This window comes from Molothrus ater, chromosome 18 (assembly GCF_012460135.2).
Source record: "Molothrus ater isolate BHLD 08-10-18 breed brown headed cowbird chromosome 18, BPBGC_Mater_1.1, whole genome shotgun sequence".
Lineage (NCBI taxonomy): Eukaryota > Metazoa > Chordata > Aves > Passeriformes > Icteridae > Molothrus > Molothrus ater.
The window spans coordinates 8,640,704-8,665,810 of record NC_050495.2 but is presented as its reverse complement, the minus strand read 5'-3'; the positions used below and the strand labels follow the sequence as shown (position 1 = coordinate 8,665,810).

Genomic DNA, 25,107 nt, shown 5'->3' with positions numbered 1-25,107 from the left:
GAAGAGCATCAATGAAGTTGCAATAAAAAAAATTTGGGGAATAAATGCAACAACTCTTCATGAACAATAAGCACCTTTATTGACTGTCTTGCCATTCAACACTCATTCCATTCAATCTCTTCAACTGCTGAACTACAGTCCAGTTTAGCATTTAAATAAAAGATAATGCAATTTGACTTGTACAAAAAGTGTTATACCTGGGTGGCACAGAATTAAAGTTCTATTTAAAAAAGCCATAGACACAAATAATCACTACCTGTGATTTGAAAATTAAGTCCTATGTGTTTCAAAATAAAAATTAACACATATCCTCCATATGATGTTATGCTTGTAAAAATGCCTACAAAAATGTTTGTTCAGAAGGCAGACTGGTTGGAAAGTATTTTCTATTTCACCATTTAACAAATGACATCACTTCACAAGAACTACTAGGCAGCAAAATATTTCAGGTGAATTTCACACATTAGAAGAACCCCCGACATCATCATATCCCAATGACTTCAGTAGGGGCCGTACAGCTCAGCACCGCAAAAAAATCTGTGTAGTACAGTCTAAAATTCAGCTACATATCATTTGTTACAAGATTTAATTCAGTGCTCAGGAAATTTAAAAATCAAATACACCTAGGAGTCTAGTCATCAGATACTGGTTATTCCCATTCTTTTTCCTTGCTGCTTTTAGAATTTTATATTCGAGTTATGAAGGGCATGTGCTACTTCCCAGTGTTTAAGATCTCTTCAAAATTAATTAGCAAACTTTTTGAGAAACTGGAAATTTGCTTTTTATAAAAAATACTTAAATTTTTTTTTCTGACATCTTCTTCTGACCTTATTAAACTTCTACCCAAGCCAATAAAATTAACCCGAGCTATTTTGCTGCAAGAACACCAGCTTATATGCCAACATGAATATGCAGGCAAAATAATTTATTTTATCAAAAATTAGCACATGAGTGCAAATAAAACTTCTGAAAGTCCTGGACTCTACACAGTTTAAGTTTTTGAACAGTATCCAAGAAGAAATAAAAGTCCATCTGAGGAAACAGTGAGAAAAGCTACTGAAGTAAATCCTTCACTATACATGCAAAATGGCATTTCCTGGAAAAACAAAAATCATGTGGTTATTTTCCTTTTCCTGTAGGATGGAAATTATTCCAAGAGATAAAAAACATCATCACTATTATAAAATAGTGGTGTCTCCTCATGTCAGTTGGACTAAAGTTTGTTATCAGCAAAAATCAATATGAAAGCAGAGACAAGCAATTCAGTTTGTAGCAGAAATTCTTTTATATCCATGCACCATTTTTTCCCCTGCAAAAAAAACCCAGTGTGGGAAATGATCCTTTAAAACAAGGCTATTAAAAGCAAACCAAAATATTCAATAGAGCAAGAAAACCTAAGGAAAGGCAGGCATACATTACTGAGGCAGTGGATGGGATTGTTAGGAGGAGTTAGACCTCTGAATAGATTCCACATGGCTGAGATCCTGGGTTTCTGCTCTGCTTGGATCAGGGCATTCTCAAAGCACAAACAGGGATTTATTTTTTATTTCCCTTCCCTGCCTGTGTTTTTAAAGGCATCAAAGATATCCAGGATGCATTGGTTATTTCATAAGGCCAATACAACCAAACATTTGCTCAAAACCTTGAGTTAATCCTGTGAAGTAATTTAGACTAAAAATGGAATAGCTTACATCAGAAAGGCAGCACAGTTCACCCTTAAATCAAAGATTTTTGCTTGGATTCAAGGTTCAGATTTCTTACCACACATAACACAACCAGATCCTTCAGTGACATTTTTCCTTCATATGCCATAACTTAGTCAAGAAAGTCTCACTCAGTGTCCACCCTTGTTATCAGAGCAAACACTGAGTTGTGACCCAGTTGCTTACAGGTGAAGGCAGATTTCACACTAAAAGGAGTGTTAATTAAACAAACAAGATACTAAACCAGGTATAATCAAAATTTTGATCTTCCTTCACTGAGGTACTTAACATATGAACACTAGCAACTATATAATTTACAAAATAAATGTATCAGCTATCTTGAGACATCAAATTATATAATTAATAAATATTCTAAGAGAGTAAGATAATTAATCATGGTATAAACCCAAATAGTAAAATGATATATTAATATTAATAGGCTATTTATAATTCTTTATGTGCATAAATGATACAAACTGAAAAATTAAAAAGCAATTAAAGGTACTCAATTGCTCTTGAAGTTTTATGACCCTCCAAAAGAGATGTTTTGTGGGGGGGACTGAAATCAATGCCATCAGTAACAAAGGGAACAGAGGCTCACCTTAAATCTAATTCACAACTCAACCCTGCCTGTATGCCAGAAATAGTATTTTTTCCATAATACTAGGCCCAAGAAGTGTAGCTTTTTTAGTGATTTATTTTTCTACGAGTGAACTTTCTGGAGACACAGTAAAACAAGAAAGGCTCAGTTTCTCTTATCTCCTTAACAATTGGATGCACCTTATGGCAAGTGAGCTCAAGGAAACACATCCGTTGAAAAAGGAATGAGTGGGGTGTGAATGTGACATCTGTGAGGGGGACAAGCTTGACAGCCCTGAACACCAAAGTCTTTCTTTAATTCATAAGGCAATGTGGCACTAGTTCAAAAGAAGAAACAATCTCTTCCTAGCCACACACTGTCACCTGTGATGTTCCAATACTGACACAGGTCCCTTGGCCTCTCCAAACAGGAGTTCCTTGCTTGTTTTCAAGACAGACAGCAAGTTCTCACTGTCATGTCTTCAGGCTGGAGCAGAATTGTGATTTTGTTCTACAGTGACCCTTACAAAAGAACAAAACAAAGTGAAAGCCCAAATTCTATCTGGAAGACTCAAAAATGGTTTTGGGTTTTTCTTCATTTGCAGGAATTATTCATACCTGCTGAGCCAATGTGAACCATAGTGGAGTTTCTTAACAGTCACATTAATTAGCTAAGCCCAGCATCTGCTCTAGCTTTAATCACATCTGAAACAAATGCTAAAGAACAGTCTTCTACAATCTGCTTGTGCTATCAGATCAACTCTCCATTTCTAAAATGGAAGCTGATTTTTCAAATAGCCACCTAAATGAATAAGGTGAGAAAGAGCAGAAAATTAAAAACAGATGGTGACCATTTCTGCAAAAGAATCTTTAGGAGCACACACATTTAAGTCCTGATTTTGTTACCCAAACATTTTGGGTCACTGTCAATGAACATTTCTTGCAGACCAGAAGATACCCTTAGAGATCTTTACTGACAAGACTGTAAAAGCAAAAGTATTTAGTTACCCAAACATAAAAACCACAATCTGTGGATGCACCATTTGGGCAAAATCATCTTAAGAAAGGGAACACACACAGGATATTACCATTACTGCATGACACCCTTGGTATTTTACAACTTCCACAGAACAGTTCATTCCTTAAGCCCCAGAAATGCTGCAGAACAGTCACTTAAAAATATTTTTACAGCTGGAAATCAGCATTTTTTCTGAATTTAACATATCCGTAGGTAAACAGAATTAGCAACATTTCTTCTGAACAAAGCAGCACTTTCTGTTCCCCCTGCCCCCTGCCCAAAACAGAGGCAAAAATGCAGTTCCTTTTCTCATCACACTCCCAGCTAAGGACACTGCAGCTCTGTGGAGTGTGAATCCCTCCACACACACAACGTGGTTACACAACTGAGGGGGGCACCTGACCCAGTGCTGGGGGATTCCACTCCACATGCACTTTTCCCATATAGACTAAGAGGAAATGTAAAATATTGTGCTGACTTAAGGCTATGTAATTTTAATGACAAAAGAACCAGGAACAGAGCAGAAAAAAGAGAGAAACAGATACCGCCCAAGATTTTTTTAAGAGATCGGTTGAGATGAGGCATTCAGGATGAACCAACACTGAACAAAAGAAATTCTAAAAATCCTTTAAAGCTGTCGGACTTTCCTATCAGTGTTTTTAATGTTGACATCCAGCGTCTCTACTTTCTTTGTGAGCCGATCCAACATATCATCCTGCTCTTCTATCTCCGTCTGCAGGCCAAGAGCAAGGCTTTTCAGGCGACTCAGCCCAGAAGACATCTCATCTGTCAGGGTAGAGAGGGACCATCAGGAATCAAAGTGCTGAAACACAGATTATCTACATGGACACGATCAGGATTCCTTCTTCTCCAAAAGCCTGGGTTAGAAAACGTTAGATACAATTCCTCAAGTGTGAGTGTTTCCCTGAAATAGAGGAAGCACTGGTGTGTTCATAGTTGTACTGTTACTACCAGAAATGGTCACTTCCTCCTTTTTTACATCTTACATTTGCTGTTAAGCAAATGCTTAACACCAAACTGGATCTTTATCACAAGACATACCCTGTAATGTAGTTTTTACCTTTTTTAAAAAAATGTATCTCTTAAAAAATTTGGTCCATATATTCTCTGCTCAGCATACACAGTATGCTCACTACCTCAATTGTTTTTCTTTAGAATTCATTCAGAGATGAGACCAGTGCACTGAAGATTTAAGCAGTTATCTATTACAGATTAAAAACTTCCATTTCTAGATTTTCTAATTCTCACAAGGTGAGAATTTCATTGTATGATTGATTGGTATAAATGCTTCTTGAAGTTAGTAAGTTTGCCACAGCTTGTGAACAGAAAAAATGGGCTTCCACTAGCTCTTATGACCAATTATTTCTCTTTGATTTATTCCTTTCTGATTTTTCCCCAACCTCTTCTTTCTAGGTCAGCTACACAGTGACACATGTAAGCAAACAGGCACTTTTTCTACATGCTACACAACAAAGGAAGGCAAACTCAGTTGGATGGTTTTGAGAAGTAATAAAAGAAATGCAGCAAATCCACAAATTTAATATTTAGTGTCTTTCGGTTCTTACCAACTTTTAACAAAACATGTACTTCAAGAGCTGTGCATTGCTTTAAATTATTTGGGTCTAAACTGATGAACCATGTATATAGTTTTGAAATGCTAATACAAGCAAATGATTTTTTAATTATCATCAAATTTTACATATTAACTAAACAAAAAAGTGTGGGCAATATATCACTTAATAATTCTATCTAACTTAGGAATCAAAAATTCCCAGTTGTATGACATCAAACAGCTTCAGTTTCCTCACTCACCTAAGTTGGTATCAATTTTCTGGTGGTAAGCTCGCAGTTGTTGGTTCTTTGGGTAGGCATCACTTTGCACTGAAGAAACTAAATCTGCTTTGTTGAAGTCATTGTCTGTTAAAAGTATAGGGTACAGAATATTATATAATGAAAAAAAGCATGTGAGAAGAGGTTTTGAAGTTTTAGCAAGGCTGTTAAAAATTAGTTTGCACACAGCTACCAGGTAATCACACAACCAGAGTACCGGCTGTCTATAGGCCAGCTCAAAATGAACACTTAAGCTACAATTATTCTCTTCTGGGTTGCCACTTGTAGTTCTGGCAGGGAGTTGGGAGAGAAAAGCAAACCGAGCCCCCTGCGCCCACCAGGGCGGGACCAAGGGCTGGGACGGTCACCGGCACCAACGGCTGAGGCGGCGGAGCCGCTCTGCCCTCTGCTGGACAGAGCTCGGCACTGCACGGACTGGGAAGCCTCCATTCCCTTACTCACACATCATCATCATCATCATCGATATCCTGGCTGCTTTCCCACTCTTACTGCGTGAAATAACCCAGGCTCACTTGATAAAGAAACAGTTATTTGGTTGGGAAAAGCCCTCACAGAAGTTAACAGATTAAGAGGAGGAGGAATGAGGCCAAACTCCATACACCACCCTCTGAGAATCAAGAAATAGCTTCTGTATGAAGGGTTAGAATCCATGTCTGAAATAACAATGACAAAGTATCTGAAAACTATGATAAACAATGGTTAAAAGGAGAACCTCTGAGTGTGCAACATTTTGGCAAACTTAGGGAAACCCTGTCTGGACACCCTGTGCATTCTCTGCAAATATAAGCACTGGGTGCTTTTAGCCTCTAGCAGGTATAACATCTTCACTTTGGAGATAAAGATTTGAATGGAAACAATTCCCTAGAATTCAAAGCATGAAGGCTGGGATACAATCTCCAGATGTTAGGTAGGCAGCAAGGTAAATCAGCATCTGGGCAGGCTGAAGGGTCTCTGCTGTCATCACTCTCCAAGTTTGCCCCACATAGATGACAGGTATTCAGTGCAAAATAAAGTTAACAACAAACCTGAATTATCTAGCTTCCTTAAATTTGGATGGCTTTCCTGGTATTTTGACTCTTGTTCTTTACTAGACATCATTGCTTCTTTTAACCTGTTAAAAAAAAAAAAAAGAAAAAAAAAGAAAAAAAAAGAAAGCCTTACTATTGACCTTGGCATAAAGAAAAAAGGCAGCTAGATCACCTCAGGAAACAATGAAAACAATTCCCTAGAATTCAAAGCATAAAGGCTGGGATACAAATCTCCAGGAGATTTGTCAGGAGTTTACAGGAGTTTGAAAGAACCAACAGATGTTTTATTTTCTGATTTTCTGGTGACATTTCAGAGATGCTAAGAGAGACAAGTCCCAGATAAAAAGTTTATGTCACTTACCTGCTGTTAGCATAATATTCAGGGGTTCCATTCTGCTCTGGCTTGCTCTCTGGTGGTTTGGCTTTGAAGTAGTTTACCAAGCCCCCCCAGACACTCTTGATGCTGTTGATGTGCCTTTGACTCGTTTTCAAGTCCTGGTCCATTTTATCCACCATCTGCTCCGTGCGCTTCAGAGCCTCTCCCTGCCGGACAAGCTCCTGAGGGCATTGACAGAAACAGATTTGACATTGACAGAGAGAACAGACCATAGAGCCAGGATAAACTGAGACACCAAACAATTAACACTAAAGGTGACACTCTGAAGGAAAATAACAGCATTCCTTCATCTGTGCAGATTATTTCTGAGGGCAAACAGCTTTCTCCCTCGCTCCCCTTCCTCCAGTTCATCAACAGTTGCTTGTCAGGCACTGCATTAAGCAGCTGTAAAATCCTCATCCCTGTGACATGCTGGGTTCCTGGCACCTACCACAAACAATCCAGGAGTTTTCTGTACTAGTCTTTTGTCAAGCTGATATTTTCATCTATGGCTGACCACCAGATGGGTGATGTGGTGGAAATGCACAGGTTTATGGCAGGGGAATGAGCAAGCAGGAAAATTTCTAGTTATGAATGGCACCTTAACTGGGAAAGGATTCTATTTTCACCTTACCAGGATGTTTCTGATAACTTAGAAATAGAATAAACAAAGGAAATAAACACAAACAGAATTTCTTCAGACTTCAGGAATATTTTAGTTAATTTGAACAGTGTAGGATTTAGGAATTCTCCTATATAGAAGTACATTATTTTCTAATTCAGCAGCACAAGTGCTATTCCAAAGTAATCCAAAGATTAATGCTGGCAGGAAAGTTGCCTGCAGCTACCAGCAGTGCAAAACAAAGAACTTGTGTTCATATTCTTGCTAAAGTCTGGAAAATTTTAGTTGAATATTCTCTTTTTCCCCCTCTCAATAAAGCACGAACACACAGACTTCAAGTTTTACCACAGGCCCTGTGTCAAGCCTGAATTCTTGATTCCTCATTTGTGATTTCCTGGGCAAACAAATCACGAGTCTGAAAGTTCACAGAAGTCCCACCAAGAGCCCTCTGAGGATAAGGACTGGCTGCAGCTTGGGGATGCTCTGGGGTTAATTTAGGCAACCACATCACCCAAGGAACATCCCATTATAGCAGGTGACACAATGGACAGGAGCTGAGCCCGAGCACGAAGTGCTGAAACAGGGCCCGAGGAATGAAGGAAATGATTAATCAGGGTGAACTGAAGCACATCACAAACAACTAACAGGGAAGGCCCTTCATCCACCCAAGAGAACTGCTAAAAACTTTTTGTCAGCTAAAAATCAGTAAGAACTGCTGAAAGCAGCTGAAAACACAGCCGAGCCCCAGCCTCAGCACTGCCCAGACACACAGGCTGTAACCGGGATTTTTCCCTCAAAACCCAAATGCCACCACCCAGAAAACACAGGGACGGGTTGGCTGGAAAACCCCGAGTAAAGAGGCATTTCAGGAATCTGTCCGGGGGACGGGGAGAACAAGACTCCCCTTGCGGAGGGGGGAGCGCAGGGGCAGCGCTCGGGCCCGCGGCCGCTCCCGGCCCGACCCACCTCGGAGGCGGCCACGCCGATGCGCTCGGACTCGTAGAGCAGCGACAGGGAGCGGGTGGTGCTGTCGGCGGTGGCGGCGGTGCGGCGCAGCACCTCCTGCTGCAGGTACCGCTGCCGCTCCGCGCCGCCCGCCCCGCCGGGACCCGCCGGCGCCACATCCTCCTCCTCGTCCTCCGCGAACGGGTTGTAGCTCCTCGGGAGCGCCGACATGGCGCCACCGACCGCGAGAGTGTCCGCGGGGAGTCCTCACGGAACCCCCGAGCCCCCACCTCGGGCCACGGCCGCTCCACTGCTTCCGCCTGCGGCACCGAGCGCCGGGCGGAAGCGCCGGGCGGAAGCGCTGGGCGCAGCCACCGAGCGCCTCCCCCCCGCGGGGCGGGGTGAGCGCGCCGCAGTGCCGCTGGTGGACAGGCGGCTGCTGGGCGGAACTATTGTGGCGGGGGGTAGGGGGAGGGAAATACGTGGAGGGATGGCTGCGCAGGGAGGGGCGCGGGCAGGGAGGGCGGGCCACCGGGCGGAAGTGAAGCCGCGCCGGGCGCTGCCATCTTTGCAGCGTGATTGGTGCGTCGTGCTCTCGCGGGAGCCGCTGTTCTCGCGGGCGGGGGCGGGACGAGCTGGCCGGCGCCGTTCCCGCACAACATGGCGGCCGCGGCGGTGGCGGCGGCAGCGGCGGCTGCGGCCACGGCGGCCACGGCGGCGGCGGCCGGGACGGCGGCTGCCACGGCCGGGACCGCCGCGGCTCCCTCCGCGGGCCCTGCGGGGCGCGGGAGCAGCCCGGCCACTGCGCGCGGCTTCTACTTCAACACGGTGCTGTCGCTGGCGCGGTCGCTGGCGGTGCAGAACCCGGCGCCTCTGGAGAAGGTGAGGGGCGTTTGTGGGGAGCGGCCGTCACGCGTGGGGCGCTGCGTGTGTGCTGGTTGCGGGGCTGTCACGCGTGGAAGCCGCGTGTGGCGGGGGGGCCGTGCGCGGGAGGAGTGGCCCCTGTGCGCACAGGAGTCCCGGGCAGCCCGCCCGGTGCCGTTCGTGGCCCCTTCTGAGCACTGTTCGTGCCGTGAGGGGTGTCCGGCCCCCCCTGGCACTGTCACGCGTGGGAAGCGGGCTGGGGGCAGTGAACGTGCCCGCGGGCCGGGAGATGCCCCGAGGGCTCTGCCCTGCCTGGGCGGGGCTGTTTGTGGGCTCTGAGGGGGTTCTGTCAGCCCCGCTTCGTCCGTCCCTGCCTTCGGGGCAGCTGGGCCTCAGGGATGCTCGTGTGGGCCAGCTTTACCCAAAAATTTGGGTCAGCAGCGCACTCTCGGGGCAAGGAACTGGATCTTGCTGCGTGCCCCCCAAATTTGTAGAATATAGTCTTGTGGGAATAATTAGTCTCAACCTAATTAGGGCTGGTGGCTTTCCTCCACGTATCTGGTCAAATCCAGGCGACGCAATCAGTGCCGGGTGAAATGTGGGTGAGATAAAGCTGTGCTGAGGGGAGAACCGCGGGGATCCGTGTGAGGGCAGTGTCCTCCCCCCGAGGGGCTGCCCCGCTCCCCGGGCAGGTGCTGCCCACCGCAGGGATGGACAGCCTGGTGTGCTGGGTCTGCACACCAAGTGACAGCGTGTCCGAATTGCATCAGGCAGCAGTCGTGACTAAATAGCTGAAAAAAGCTCTGTGCTGATGAAAACTATAGTGCTTGTTCTGGGCCAGCTGTTGCAGCCTTCTTTTCTTATTTCTTGTTCTGGAAATGTTCCACTGGTGTGGCAGCCAATGGTGAGTAATTTTTCTGTGCCCTGCTGTTGGTTCACAAATATCCAGGGATTTTTTTTTCCCAATTTGACAGAATACAACGGTTCAATTACAGTAACAGCTCATATCTAGCCAGAGTTGCTCACTCATGTTATTGTAAATGTAACCTGATGTGGAACACATGTATCAGCAGTCATCTTCCAAAGTTCATATTTCCTCCACTGTATTTTATAGTGAGCAAGAGGATTATCTGTGTTGTGCTACAGGTCTTGAAATTAGGAGGTCTGGCAGCTGAAGGACCAGAACCTTGAATTCCACTGAGCATCCCGTCAATTTTTCTGATCCTCTAGGGACTTTGTTTCTTGCTTGAGAAGTTTTGAGGTGGGATGTTCAGAGAGTTATCTAAATAGGAAGTGACTTGGCATTCAAACATAGGTGAGTCAATCATAGTTATTTATTATGAAGGGCCTTTCTAGATAGTGTTTATTAACATTAAGGAATATTAACATCAAGGAAATTTGTAAAAAGACAAGATGCTTGTTGCATTTTCCCATTTGTTAACAATTCCGTAGAATAACAAAGTATTTGGGAGGTTTGATGTATTCTTTAAATGTGTGTTTGTTAATTATGGAGTAAAGTAATAGGTGAATAGTGGGAAAATATTAATTCTGAATACTTAATCTGTTATGTTGAAAGGATTTGAGCAGGAGTCATACACAGGTTGATAACAGTTAATTGTTCAATGCTGTATATGTAGGAGGCATTGGTGCAGCTGTATCAAGGCTCCATCCCCCTATTTTTTGCTTACAGGAATTGAGTAAATATAAGAAAAGTGCCTGCTGTACATTTCCTGCACATCTGAAAGTGAAGTAGTGGAACGAAGGCTTTATCATACTTCAGCACTTTGATCAAGTGTTGAAGAAAACCTTTAAATTGACCCACGTTGTAGTAAAAATGTTTGATATCTGCTTGAGATTTTTCTGCCTTTTTCTGGTTTCTGTCATTCTTCACTCTTTCCTGGCCCTTGGATATTCTCTCTGAGATTGATGACTGAAAGAGGGTAACATTGCCAAATGTATCCCAGAAGGTGGAGAGACCACTGTGCACTTCAAACAAGCTTCAATTTGGTTTCCAATCTTGTTCCACTGTTCTTTCCCTCTGCTGTTTTTCAGGTACAAAAGCTGCTCTGTATGTGTCCAGTGGATTTCCATGGGATTTTCCAGTTGGATGAACGTCGCAGGGATGCTGTTATTGCTTTAGGAATCTTCCTAATTGAATCTGACCTTCAGGTATTTTTCCCACTTAGGCTACCTATTTACCTTCAAAGATCTTGGATTAATTCAAGTTTAGCTGTTCAATGAATGAAAAGTTGGTATTTGGTCTTCATAAAAGTAGATAAAAAGATCAGAGATAAGAGATGGATGCATGTCAGGAGAGCCATGGCACTGCCACAGCCAAACAGCTGCTGTGTTATCTGGTCATCATGCCTTAAGCGGAGAAAGGAAAGAGTATCCAGCAGGATTTACTCAAACCAGGTGTGTCATGGCACGTTCTTCCACATGCTCCTGACTGACAGGGATGCACTCCTGAAGGCCAGGTTTGCAATAGGCCCTTTCATGCCAGGATAAACAGACAGACAGGGCACACAGGCTGCATTGTACACAAGCATCCCTTCTGTGTCTGCCAGCAGGGCCAGCACAAGCTGCTTCTCTTCCCTTTGACTGCTGGGCCTGGTATTGTTCTATGTAGAGGAGGGGAAGCATGGACAGAGTTCCAGGTCCAATGCTGTTAGACCTCACTTTAAATTCTTTTATATTGCTAAGGTTTGCATCAAGCCTGAACTGCCTCCTATTTAGTACCCATGTGCTATGGTTGCATGGATATTTTTGACCTTGTTCTTTTTCCTTTTTGTGTTTGGTTGGGTTTTTTATATAAGGCAGCTGTGCTGTGCTTTGATTTGCAGGTGAGAGAGCTGAAGTGTTACATGGATGTGTTAAGTGGCTTGTGTAAGGCCCTGGGATGTGTCACATGTACTGAATTGGTACTGGCACTCTGAATTTTAGCTGTCTTAAATTTATTTTGGGAGCTTACTGTCGGTTAATAAAGTGTTTGGGGTTAGATACTGTTCTGAACTTTCTTCTCCAGCTTTTACAGAGAATGAACTGTTGCCTGGAGTGAAAGGCTCGGATTTAAGGCACTGAATTGGGTTACTTTAATTTGCTTGTTTTGAAATCAGTTTTGCAATAGTCAAGAAGCCTGTGGAGTAATCATTAGAAGCAAGTTCTGTGTGTTAATGTAATTTTACCGTACCTCTAAAATATCTTGAGATTATATGGTTCAGCTTTTTTTCCCCCTTTTTAAATAGAATATTTTTTCTTTAGCACAAGGATCATGTGGTTCCTTACCTTCTGCGACTCCTGAAGGGCCTTCCCAAAGTGCAGTGGATAGAAGAAAGCAATGCACGGAAAGGCAGAGGTGATGTTTGGAGTGTTTGATCTTTGTCATGGAATGCCAGCCAGGAGATAGACATAGCAAAGGTTGTTCAGGACATGACTCAAGCTGAGGGGAGAAGTCCTGCTATGTTCTTACTTAGTTCCTGGCTTGATGTCTTTTAATATTGATTTTCTTTAGAAGCCAAAGGAAGTTGAATAGATCCCTGTTTTCCTGCTTTGCTGCTTTTGATGAATTGCAGTTTCCAATAGTTCTGTGTTCAATTTATTTTGTTACTAAACTGGAGAAGATTGTGTAGTAGCCACAGTAGGAGAGTGGAACATGAGATTTGTTGCTCTACTTTTAGCTTTGATGCTTAGTTGCTGTTTAAACCACTTCATTCTTTGCTTCCTTAATGTAAGAATACTTTCACACAGTATTACATAATTAAGCTTTCTTTCCGATAAGTTGAAAGCCTGGGACGGTTTTTAATTCTGATTTTTTCTTTTAACATTTATGCTGAAATTAGGATGGTTAGAGTGCTTCTAAATTTTGTATGTAATACTGTTTTTGTCTACAGTCTGCCTCAGAGCTTTGACATGAGAGTCACTTGTGTCTTCTTGCTTTGTTATAGTTTGCTCTTTCTATGTTGGCTCTCTCTAACAAGGCTTAAAGTGGCTGATTTTCTCTCGATTACTTTGCAGGTTTGCTTCCAGTGGCAGAAAACTTCAGCTTCTGCTTAGTGACCTTGTTATCTGACGTGGCTTACAGGGATGCATCTTTCCGAGAGCAGGTGGAGTTGGAGTTTGTGCTGTTGTATTTCCCCGATCTCCAGTGCTGCAATCCTCACCAATGTCTGGAGAAGAGCACAGCTGCTCCCTGTCAGCAAGGGGCTGATTGCCTTAGCGTGTGCACTGATGCATTAATTTGCTTGTGTTAATAGTCAAGTACCTACAGGATATTCATAGGTCTGCAGTTACTTTTGGGTGTCAGTTGCTGAGCCCAGAGTTTAAAATTCCAGTTTTGATACTGAGGTTGGGAGTGCTGCAGTTTCATGGTATAGTACTTGCAGCTCACTGCAGATTTTACAGGAGAAGCTCTGTAGCCTGAGTGAAGGCAATGTAATCTTTTAGTCACACAACATTAAGAAATCGTCACAGAGGTGCTTACGTTAATGTTTACAAGTTTCATTTGTTAGAATGATCTGGTGTAAGATAATGATATCTCCTTACCAAAAGATATTTTTGTATGTCTGTCTTGATGACTTTAGATCGTGGATACAGTCCTACAAGTAATGCAGTTCCTGTTGGGAATGTGCCAGACACCACAAATGCATGATAAAGGTAGTGATAAAATTGTTACTGTATTTGTAATTCCTGTCCTCTGAACTTCTCTTGTGTGTGCTTGCTGGTTATCAGGATCAATCCTGAGAAGTGAGTTTTGTCTTTCAACTTCCCTTAGCACTTCTCTGTTCTGTTTGTTGCTGACTGGAAAATACAGAAGCAGAATTGTAGTCATTTGTGATGCTTTCATGGTTTTTCCTCTGCTTGTACAAATCAATTGTTGTAAAACAGTTTAGGCAAAAACAGTTTAGTGAAGCGGTAGCAAAACCATGAAGAGGAAGTTCTACTGTTAATTGCTGTTATATGTGTTTTTCTTTTCCAGAATATTTATGCAAGTATGCAGTGCCCTGCCTGATAGGAATTTCTCGAGCCTTTGGTCGCTACAGCAATTCAGAGGAGGCTCTCCTTTCAAAGCTTTTTCCTAAAATTCCCCCACATTCCCTGAGAGTTCCAGAAGAGCTCGAAGGAATTCGCCGTCGATCCTTCAATGATTTCAGATCAATTCTTCCCAGTTCTCTGCTCACTGTTTGCCAGGAAGGAACGCTGAAGAGAAAGGCTAGCAGTGTTTGCAGCATCACCCAGGTGTGTATGACTTGCTCTGTGTTGGAGTCAGCACTGAGATGATTTCTCGGTCTCAGTGGAGTTAAGACTTAAGCCTGGATGTGCAGCATCTCTTAACACATTGTTTGAGCAGATACAAATGTTTTTATTACGGTTCTACAGCTGAGTTTCAAAATAGTTCTGTAGTTTCTAGAATTACAGAACAAGCAGTGACAGTTCAAGTAGGAACTGTACTAGTAAATCTTTACATGGAGCATTTGGCAAATCCCATTCCTTGTGTTATTATCATTAAAAGGCATTGTAATGTATATCTGTAAAATCGAGAAGCTGGCACTTAATGGCTGAAGCTTTCATAAGAGGATACAGGAGCTCTTCCTGGTTTCACCAGGAGCTGTAGATGTTCATTGTCTTGGGGGAAGACTGGATTCAGATTGTGGTTTGAAACTACAGTTTCATAGTAGAGGAGTCATCACTGATCTCTTCCCTTTAGCCAAAAGCACTGAACTGGCTTTTTTTAACTTCCCATTTTTGGCTGGAATTGAGCTGTCAGACCCAGCACTATGTAGTTCCTGTTAATTTTGCTTGAAGCTGTGTTTCATTTTAAAGTGTACAATCTATTCCCTGACAAGTTTTTAAATGTTTTATAAATATTTTCTAAAATACAGCTTTTATGCAATGTTTCAGGTTAGTCCTGAACGTGGGCTTCCCGCTCCCAGCTCTCCTGGAGGACCTGCTGCAATTCATTACTTTGAAGGTAGATTACCTTAAGGAACAGTCTGTGGTTTGGGGTTTTGTTGCTATTTATAGAAAATTTAAAACAAAAAAACCTTTTGACTCCTTCCTCTGCCCTTTAGAATTTTTATGGGAATTCAGTGGCACATACTGGATAGGATTTTTTAAAAAATTGTGGTTTAAAGACAGTAGGAAGTAATTATGAACAGCAGTAATTTCCAGGCTCGGTTGTTTTTTACTTGTTTCTTGATTCCCTTCCTGCTAGGCAGTGCCTAGTACTGAAGAGCTTAATTCAGCTAGGCCAGAAAGATTTCAGGAGATTAGGCTGAGTAACTTTGAGGAACAAGAGTTAATATTGTGCTTCAGTAGACAACTACATTGTTGATCTAGGGTCTGGAATTTTGAGGCTTGTGGCACATTGGCACATAAATCCAAAACAACTGCTCCATTTGGAGTGAGTGTGATGTGGGCCATTGTGGAAGACCCAGTAATTTTCTGAAGGCAGAAATACTAGAGACACTGAAGTGGAGTGTTCACATTGTTCACTAATGTGCATTGGTTACTGTATCATGAAAGGCCAAAACCTGAGAAAGTTTCATGAATTAACATGCAAACTCTTAACTCCTGAGCTGTGGTAGAGCTCCATCTGTGAGTTCTAAATCAAAGGAGGGCTTAAAAATAAACTCTCCTTCATGAATCACATGGAGGACTGTCTCTGCATCTGAGCTGTTTTGTGTCTCTGGTTTTGTCTGGCCCTTTCAGGTTTTTAACAGTTTGGGCTTTCTCTGTTTCTGGGCTATTCTCCTCTCTCAAGCCCTAGCTTAAATTAATTTCTTCCACATTGCTTTTCTTTTTTCTTCACATTGCTATTTCTAGAGGCATCTTTTCCTCAGTCATACAGAGTAATTCTTAAGTTGCCAAGTAGGAACAGACCTGTTTATCTTCTCTCTACTGTGTTGAACCAATGTGTTCTTCAGTGTTGTGGTCTGTATAGTTTGAATTTAAAAAAATTAACAAAACCCAAAGGTTGTGGGTTAGAGAGTTACTATTGAGGTAGAACAGAAATAATCTTAAATCTTTAGGCGGACAACTTTGTAAAATCTTTTGGATTATTTAGTTCTCTCTCTGGTAGGGTTATGATTATTGCAGTCAGGATTTTATTTTCTGTACTAACTTCTACCAAATATTTCAGCTGCAGTCAGTTATTGTATTACTTCTGTTGATAGAGTTTGTGATAGTCTTGCCTTCTGAAGAAGATGGTAGTGACCTTGATTTTATTCTGGCCAAGGCTAACAGCTTAAAAAAAAAAGAACTGAGGACCTTTTTTTTTTGTCATCAATAAATAGTCTTGCTTAAAAGCCTGTTAATCACAAGAACATTACTCTAGCACAGCCAGCTGAGCACTTCAGAAAGGCATGAGATGTAATTTCTCAAGAGGAAACAGAGCCAAGAGCAGTTTGCTGAGCAAGTTGTTTGCTTAATAGAGTACTTGAATCTGAAAAATAATTTGATTCTCTTTGCTTTCAAAATGCTGTGGTGAATTGATGCCTATTCTAAGATGAACACTGTGCTATGTCTTCGTTTCATCTTATACAGGGGAAAACCTTGCAAGATAGTTTTGATTTAACCTGTTCTTTGCATCTCTGTGCTTCTGATTTAAGGGGCATTCACAAATGTTTTCAGGTAGAGGCACATCAGTAGCGTGGAAAGGCTTGTCAGAAGTATCTCTAACATGGACACAAGTTATTGTAATGATTTCTCTGTTGTGATAGTAAACTTCTAATGACAATTGTATTGTAGTTTTCTGTATTAATTTACCAGTAGATGAGCTGAAATGCACCTCTGGCAAGGTAAAGACTGTGTTAGAAAGAATTCTTTTGTAGTGGCTAAATGCTTCCATTAAAGACAGTTAATATCCTTTCTCTCCTCAAACTTGTATTTCTATTATTTTTTTTCTGATCAGGTTCATATCTTCCTGATGGGAGTGCACTGGATCCTGATTATTACTTCTCCACAATCAGCTCCAGCTTTTCAGTTTCTCCTCTCTTCAATGGTATTAACAATAAAGAGTTTAACATCCCACTGGAAATGCTCCGGCAGCTGTTGAACATGGTGTGTGATGGCTCCTTCTGAAGATTGCAGTGACACTGTGTTCTAGATATGTGCTAGAAATAGATGCAGTTTAAATTTAAGCTTTTAGTATTGCAGGTAAAACAACAGCCTTTGTCTCTCAAGCTTTGTGTAATTTTATTTTTATGGCATTTAATGTCATGCTTCAATAGCATTCTGGAAAGCTCCCATAATAACCACGCAGAATTTGGAAAATTAAATAAGTTTATGTCAATTGCTTCCTGCTTGAGTCTTGCAGACCACTGGTTCTGGTGTAACCTGCATACTGCTAGTTGCTGAAATAGAAGATTGGGTTTTGCTGTGAGAGTGAGACTTCCTGAAGGGTTTGCTGGGAATTCACAGAAGTGACAGAAGCTGCAGGCCCTGTCTGCTTCTGGCATCAGCTATTCTGGAGCAGCAGAGAGGCTCAAATGTTCTTGTTGCAGCCTTAATTTCATCTGAGGCTTCAGAGGGAAGTGACTTGTATTTTCTGCGCATAAGCAAAATTTTATTAAATGATATTCTGCTCCTATCTAGAGTCACTAACAGGAAACATCCTGTTTTAGTTTTTTTTTTTTTTTTTTTTTTTCTCCATAGGTAAAGCAGATAGTTGAGGATTCTCTTCTGAAGACCTTAGATGCAGTTATAGCTGAAGTTTCAGAGGTACGGTTTTACCTTCCTCCTTTGATGACTTTAATACTTCATTTTTTGCCCTATTACTTGCAAAATTAGTGTTTTACCTATGTGAGGTATGCCTCCTCTTTGCCAAATGATACTAATTTCCTTTCTGAACAGTTCTTTCAGAGGTTTAGATGTAGTCTTGGACTGTGTAAAAGGGGTGAAGGGGGTGGTATTTTTCACTAACATAGGAGGAAGTAGTTATTTTCCTACATTAGCTCTGTTGTCTTAATAAATTACAGCATTGGCTGCCCAAAACTGGTTTACTGTAGACAAAGGTCTTTCTTGCATATTGCAATGACATTGTCTTTTTTCACATATATGAAATGCATTGGTTGTTTTCAGTTTGTGACTTGGAAATCACTGCTGCTCTATTAGGTGCCATTTCTATGAGTTTGTCAGTGCTGCAGCTCATGGACTCTCAGAGGTGGCAGATTTGGTTCTTTAGGTCTGTGAGTCCTCGTTTCAGAACAAGGATTTATTTCTTCTTCTCCCCTCCCCTGGGTGCAGTTCTGTCACAGCCTCCACACATTTTATGGAGTTTGCCTCATTTCCTCAGGGCATAAAGCTGTGGTGAAAGGGGTGTGTGCTGAAATATGTGCAGAAATGACTCTGCTTTGCTGTCAGCCTCCCATTGAGCACTGCCCTGTTCAAAATGTAGGCCTGAGTGGAGACAAGTTCAGCCTCTCTTTTTGCCATCTCAGTAAAGTGAGAGCTTTGAGACCCCCCCCTTTTTTTTTTTTTTTGTTTTTAGCCCCATTGTTAGAGAAACAGACACACTCTTCAAATCAAACAGTGACTGAATTTTGTTAAATGCATTGAATGGCTGTACTTTTATTAAAAGTAGAGGGGGGAAAAGCTGTGAGGTTATTTCTTGTACCTGTTTTATATGCTTGTTTATTCTGTGGAGGTGGAGTGAGATTTACTTATTTGTATAATGGAAAATACTTCCTTTTGAATCTAGCAAATTGCTTCTTTTGTCTTTCAGACCTGTTGTAGTGCAGATCTCTATTACAAAACCTTCAGTGACCCTCTTTACCTTGCTCAGTTTAAAATGCTGAGAGACACACTATACTATATGAAAGGTATAGTATTTATTTATTTTTATTTATCTTTAATTATATTTAGGATCACAAGCATCATCTGCTTTGTATTGAGTGCTTGAGCGTTGGGTTTGCATTTGCTGGGAACTCTACTTAGGGCAATAAATTTGTATTTTGAAATGTTTCCGTATTACAAAGGAGCTAAGAAAGTAGAAAAAAATATTTTGGCCACCCACCCAAGGATTAATAGGTGGCATTTGAATTGTCTGTTCACTGCTGGACTTGTTATGATATTTATCTTTTAGCCAGGACATAAACTTGATTAAATAATACAATTTATAATGTAGCAATGACTGTTATATATGCTGTTATTCTGATACACTGACTTTCATCCTTCCAGTATGTCGTGGTTTGAGAGGAAGTAAGTTTTCTGGGATATACTGTGGTCAATATTGTCAAACAGGATAATATTGTTTCCTTTTCTTTCTTTAGACCTTCCCACCTCATTTGTGAAGGAAATCCATGATTTTGTGCTGGAGCAGTTCAACAGCAGCCAGTCAGAACTCCAGAAAATCCTCCACGATGTGGATCGACTGCACAACGAGCTGAGCCCGTTAAAACTGCGCTGTCAGGCCAATGCTGCCTGTGTGGATCTCATGGTGTGGGCTGTGAAAGATGAGCAAAGTAAAAAAATGCTCTTTGGTCTCTGCAGTGTCTGGTTGTTGTGTTCTAAGTTGTAGAAATACTTATGGAGTAGATGGTACTCAGAGAAATATTAAATTTCAGTGGAGTACTTTGTACTTTTAGAATACAAGGGTAAAACTTCCATCAAAAGGTTGGCAGATTAGTTGGCTGGGTAGTTAAACATCTCTTTATAGAAATGGAAACAGAAGCTTCCTATTACTTATCTCTGGGGGATGCTATAAATGCTGGATTGCATGCATATTTATTTTCTAGTTTCTCTTTTATTTATTGCTCTTAATGTCATAAATATTTCTCAGTGGTTCTTCTAAAGTGCTTCGTTGCTAGCAGGACTGGGAAGCTCTCTCTTACTTCTCTATTTTCTTCTTGTTGTATAAATCTTACATCTGCTGAAATATGTGGAGTATTTTTTCCCTTTGGACATTGCAGTATTTAATTTCTGTTCAGTGTGAAATATGTTCAAAATCAGCTTTAAGTGCTGTCATTCTCTCAGTCACAGTGTTTGACAGAGCTGTTTGCTGCAGGTGCTAAGTTTCTAAAACTGTTTTTGCAGAAGCAGCACTAAATCTTATACCACAGGATTGAAGCTTATAAATTGTCTCCATTATTTTAGAAATTCCAGTAAGGATTGGGGTGTGTGTGGCCTAATAACAAATCAAAAATAATTTTTTCTGTTGTTTTTTTTTTTATTTAAGGTGCAGAAAACCTGTGCATCAAGTTGTCAGAGAAGCTCCAATCAAAAACCTCAAGCAAAGTCATAATTGCTCACTTGCCACTGCTAATTTGCTGTTTGCAGGTATGTCTTTACAGTATTTGTCATGAATTACTGCAGTTGCTCACTGTATCAGTGAATGAGAGTTTGGGGATTTTTGCAGGTTGCTAGAACACTTTATCTGCTCTATTTATTACTTTCCATCACTGTGTTCTATATTTGGATTTCAGAGATTTGGTGTGAAAATTAGGAACTGCTTTTAGAATTTTCTTAGCTCAGCTACTTCTTGAAGAATAATATTCATGAGGGGTTTTTAACCAGGATTTAGTTTTTGAACTATTTAGCTTATTAGTCCATTACACAAATAATTAAAATGTTGGGACTGGCAGGTGACTGAGGTTTTAGATTAAGCCTTGGTTATTCTAATTTTTGTCTTCTTATTGGGCACTTATCCAGTCTTACAAATGTGGTGTTTTTCACCACATAAGTTGTAAGTTATCAGGTTCCTCTAAATGTTGGCACTTGTACAGTAACTTTATTTTTGGAGAATGCAGTTCATTCCATGCAACTCCTGTGAAAACACCCAGGAAGAGAGCAGCAAGGCTTGAGTGGTATATGACACACTCTGGAATAACCTGAAACAGTTAGAGGCTTAAAGTATCTAAATCTTCTACTAAAAAATGAACCTCGCAAAACTGTGTAGGATTTGTTTTGTTTTCTGTTTGTTTGTATTGAGCTGAAGTTACAAGCTTGCAGCTGAAATAAAAATAGTGCTGTTTTATTCTAAAGCTATGTTTTGTTGGTTTTGTCTTGGTTTTTGGTTTTTTTTTCCCCTTTTTAGGGTCTGGGTCGTTTGTGTGAGAGGTTCCCTGTTGTAGTTCATTCTGTCAATCCATCACTGAGAGACTTTCTTGTGATACCTTCCCCAGTGCTTGTGAAACTTTACAAATATCACAGCCAGTATCACACAGGTAAAGGAAAAAAGTTTATGCTCCAGAATGATTGTTTTCCAACTTTTGTTGCTTTTTCATACATTTTGGAATTTTCTGGTGATGCAGCTGTAGGTGGAAATGGAGATGGAATTGTGTACATTTTTTTGGAGATGGGGAGGAGGGAAACAAATGAAATTCTGGTAGAAGTATATCTAAGGGTAAGCAGCAGAACTGCTGTGTCTCTTCTGCTGACACTGAGCACTTCTGTCTTGAGTAGGACTCTGCAGCCAGAGCCAGTGCATAATTATCCTCATAGTGAGGGAAAAGAATCACATACCCAGTTGGAACCTCCCTTGTTTGGAGCTGAGGCTGTTGTGTCTAATTCTCCTCAAAGGCTGCTTGTCTGCCCTGTAGCCTACTTTGCAGCCTGGGAGGCAGCCACTGACTCTGTCCAAAGCTGCTTCTTCTCCAGAGTGAATGAGGTCACGTTCCTCACACTCCCCATACCCATCCTCTGCTCCAGCCATGTGACTGTCTTGGCATTTGGCAAGTTTTTGTTGTTTTTAGATTTTAATATTGAGGGATAGTTTCCTGAAGAAAAATGTTCAATTCAAATCACTTGCTGATGCAAAAGCAGTATTGTAATGCTAGAGCAAAACAGTAAAGTAGTAAGTGGCTAAATTTAGGAATAATAATTTAGGAACAGTCAAATGCAATAATGGCTTGTATAGCTCATCAAGTGGTGCTGATTTCTGTACTCCTGTGTTCTTAGTAGGTGGGAATGACATTAAGATTAGTGTCACCAACGAGCATTCAGAGTCCACTCTAAATGTAATGTCTAGCAAGAAGGGTCAGCCATCCATGTATGAGCAGCTGCGTGACATTGCCATAGACAACATCTGCAGGTAAGAGGGGGCTGGCACCATGCTGGACATGTGCTGTCTCCCTGGCACCATGCTGGACATGTGCTGTCTCCCTGGCAGAAAAGCACAGTGCCCATTTAGAAGGTTCTGCTCTGTGCTGCCATGAAGTCTTTGTGCCTTGTTTGGTCAGGACTTTGTTTCCCTTCAGGCATCTCTTGGTTCTGTCTATGTCCTAACTGTAAAATTATTGTTCAGTCTTACTGTTTTGCTTCTCATGTCTGCTAGTCACCATTTTCAGTGGGTAGGTGCTTTTGTAGATACTCAATAGGTTTTTTTTGTTTTTAGCTTAGGTTGTCACATTGACTGAGCCTCATGTAACAGAAGGATTGTCACACACTCGTGTGGGCAGTGATTATTCTTCCCTTTTAGACAGCTGCAGAGACCTAGAGGGAAGACATAGTTAGTGACTAGAGACAAGGAATTAAAGTTTCAAACCAGTGGATTCTGAATTTTCCTTATTGTATATTCCCATCATTATTGTTTCTGGAGAATGCAGAAGAAGAAACTCGGCTCATTTTTTAAAATGTATCTATAGTGTTCCTTGGCTATCAGTTCTTATTCTTCAGTATAAACCTGCTTCCCTCATTTATAGATAGCATGAATTTACAGTAAAGTGATATGATTTATTGATGCATTGTGTTTTTTCTGTCCATTGTTACTGCAGGTGCTTGAAAGCTGGCCTGACCATAGATTCAGTGATTGTTGAGGCCTTTCTGGCCAGTTTATCCAACCGTCTGTACATCTCTCAGGAGAATGATAAGTGAGTTGTCAGTCAGTCATAAAAACAATTTTTCCTTCACTCAGTGAATCTGAGACTTTTCTAAGATACAAGTACTGGCAGCATTCATTATTTTAGAATTAAATGTCTCTTGAGATTAATGGGCTTGTGCATGGGGTCAAGATCTTCCCATGCCAAGTCTTTGCAGAGCTGAGCCCGTTTTCATATTGAGAGGTATATTCAGTTTTAGCTGATTGAATCAGCAAATCTTTGGTGAATGTTACCCAATTTTGAGTGCTCAGCTGAGTGATGCTTTCTCTTCAAGCTTCAGCTGTCCTTTTTGGCTAGACACATCTTGTCACTTTGTGGCATTTTGCTCTGCTTTTAAGAGCCTCACTAACCAAGAAGTCTCATTGGAGAGGTTCTGTAGTTGCTGGTCTGACTGTCTTAGTACTTTGCCCATCATTTTTGCCTTTTACAATGTTGTTTTTAGAACAGTTTGTTCATGGGTTAGTGTGGACTTCCTCAATAATGAGTTTGGGAGGGGTTATTTTTTATTTTGAAAATCAGCTTGTGCAAGTATATCCTCTAATGTTGGGGATGTATAGAGTGGCAGTATTAAAGCTGCTGGTGATGTTTAAATTTAGTATAGGAACTGTTACTTATCTGAAATGTAACTGAGGTCTTGATAACTTGTTGAACAGTTCCATTTATCAAGTTGGGATTTTTGTCTGTTTTCCTAACAGGGAAGCTCATTTAATTCCTGACCACACAATTCGTGCTCTAGGGCACATTGCAGTGGCACTGAGGGACACCCCAAAAATGATGGAACCCATCCTGCAAATCTTACAGCAGAAGTTTTGCCAGCCACCTTCTCATCTTGATGTACTCATCATTGATCAGCTTGGCTGTTTGGTCATCACTGGAAATGTAAGAAAAGAATTGGTCAATGGAATGCCAGTTCATGATTCCTTTCCTTTAGTTAAATGGAAATATATTTTAGGAAGTGCATGTGCAGAAGGCCTTTAAGGCTTCTCTTTTCTGCACTACAGGTAGACACTTGTTCTTTGTAGTCTTTGTGATATCAGACAACAAAAGCTGTGATAATGTGTAAAGTGCTGTCCCTGTAAAGAAGATGAGTCCCCATAGAAAATAAGTCTTTTATATAAAAAAAAGATTATAAAGCCCACCAAACTCAATGTTTTCAAAGGTTATTAAGAAGAAAATCTTGGCCTGTCACAAATTTTTTAAACTTGGCCTATCACAAATTAGTGGAGGGTATTTTCTTTTTGTATCAGTAAATAACTTTCAAAGTCTTGTCGGTTCATACATTTAGAAGTATGGAAGATTGTCTTCTCTACTCATATAAAGATTAACTTACTTTTTCCAAATGTTATTTGTGCATCTGAACAAGAAATTAATTGCCAGAACTCAGAAGCCTGAAAGAATGGTTTCCATCAGGAAGGCAGAATTAAAGAACATAATAAATTTGCTAAAATTTGATCAAATTAAAATATTCACAAAAGCCCTTGTACTGTTTGCTTCATGGAAGCTGAAACCATTGTCAGGCTGTGGCTGCACATCTATCTGAAGAACTTGGTAATATTTGGAGTATTTTACAGGGCTGATCTTTAGAGAGATTGTATTCAATAAGCTTTACTTAATGATTTGGTTTTGGTTTTTTGCAGCAATACATTTATGGTGAGGTGTGGAATCTATTTCAGCAAATCAGTGTTAAAGCAAGCTCAGTTGTTTACTCTGCCACAAAAGACTATAAGGACCATGGATACAGGTAACACTTAGCTGTGTCCCTTAAATGTGTGAAAACTATATCAAGTATTTTTTGTGCTGCTTTGGGGTTTTTCGCTTTTTCCCACTATCAGGTTTTATTACAAGGTTGTAAATTGTACTGTTCTTTGATGTTAAAAAGAAATACATTAATTTAGAAATAATAGCCCTTCAAAAGGCAGGGTTTCCTGAAAATGCTTTTCATTACAGGTAGCATTGATAACTTTTATCTCTGTGAGGAGTTGGTGAATGTGAAAGATAATTGATGACTTACATTATCTGTAATTACAGTAATTAATTACTAAATCTCTTAGCCCAGAAAAGCTGAGAGAGTGGTTTGTTTTCTTTTTAACGTGATCCTGGTGCTTGTTACGGATTAAATGCAAACCATTAACAATTTAATTCTTTGTATGCAAGTTATGCATTGTTGTCCCCACGGAAGTAAAGATTATCACTGGCTGCGTTGGTACTTGGGATGGGCTGGATACCTCTCAATGCAGAATGGGAGCAGCTGAGAGGACTGTTCCTGTCAGTGTGTTTTAACAATGC

The 25,107-nt window shown here is 41.0% G+C and overlaps 2 protein-coding genes across 3 annotated transcripts in view; one reads left to right on the top strand and one right to left on the bottom strand.

Moving 5' to 3' along the window:
* Positions 1–56: 56 nt before the first annotated feature.
* Positions 57–8,462, bottom strand: SNAP29 (synaptosome associated protein 29). Its single transcript, XM_036393334.1, has 5 exons — positions 8,165–8,462; positions 6,562–6,758; positions 6,198–6,283; positions 5,134–5,238; positions 57–4,086 (listed from the first exon to the last, which is right to left on the bottom strand). The coding sequence occupies exons 1-5, from the start codon at positions 8,372–8,374 to the stop codon at positions 3,929–3,931; spliced, it is 756 nt and encodes a 251-aa protein (XP_036249227.1). The 5' UTR covers positions 8,375–8,462; the 3' UTR covers positions 57–3,928.
* A 341-nt stretch (positions 8,463–8,803) lies between these two features.
* Positions 8,804–25,107, top strand: part of PI4KA (phosphatidylinositol 4-kinase alpha) — a 54,446-nt gene continuing 38,142 nt past the window's right edge. Inside the window, exons 1-17 of one of the 2 annotated variants that reach the window (XM_036392944.2) lie at positions 8,804–9,025; positions 11,060–11,176; positions 12,269–12,362; positions 13,022–13,110; positions 13,588–13,660; positions 13,983–14,242; positions 14,906–14,975; positions 16,917–17,065; positions 17,660–17,725; positions 18,729–18,825; positions 19,276–19,467; positions 20,181–20,281; positions 21,039–21,168; positions 21,902–22,034; positions 22,717–22,812; positions 23,517–23,700; positions 24,459–24,562. In XM_036392944.2, the coding sequence (XP_036248837.1) occupies positions 8,804–9,025; positions 11,060–11,176; positions 12,269–12,362; positions 13,022–13,110; positions 13,588–13,660; positions 13,983–14,242; positions 14,906–14,975; positions 16,917–17,065; positions 17,660–17,725; positions 18,729–18,825; positions 19,276–19,467; positions 20,181–20,281; positions 21,039–21,168; positions 21,902–22,034; positions 22,717–22,812; positions 23,517–23,700; positions 24,459–24,562 (2,177 nt within the window). The remainder of the gene's footprint in view (positions 9,026–11,059; positions 11,177–12,268; positions 12,363–13,021; positions 13,111–13,587; positions 13,661–13,982; positions 14,243–14,905; positions 14,976–16,916; positions 17,066–17,659; positions 17,726–18,728; positions 18,826–19,275; positions 19,468–20,180; positions 20,282–21,038; positions 21,169–21,901; positions 22,035–22,716; positions 22,813–23,516; positions 23,701–24,458; positions 24,563–25,107) is intronic. The other variant, XM_036392945.2, reaches the window with a different exon arrangement.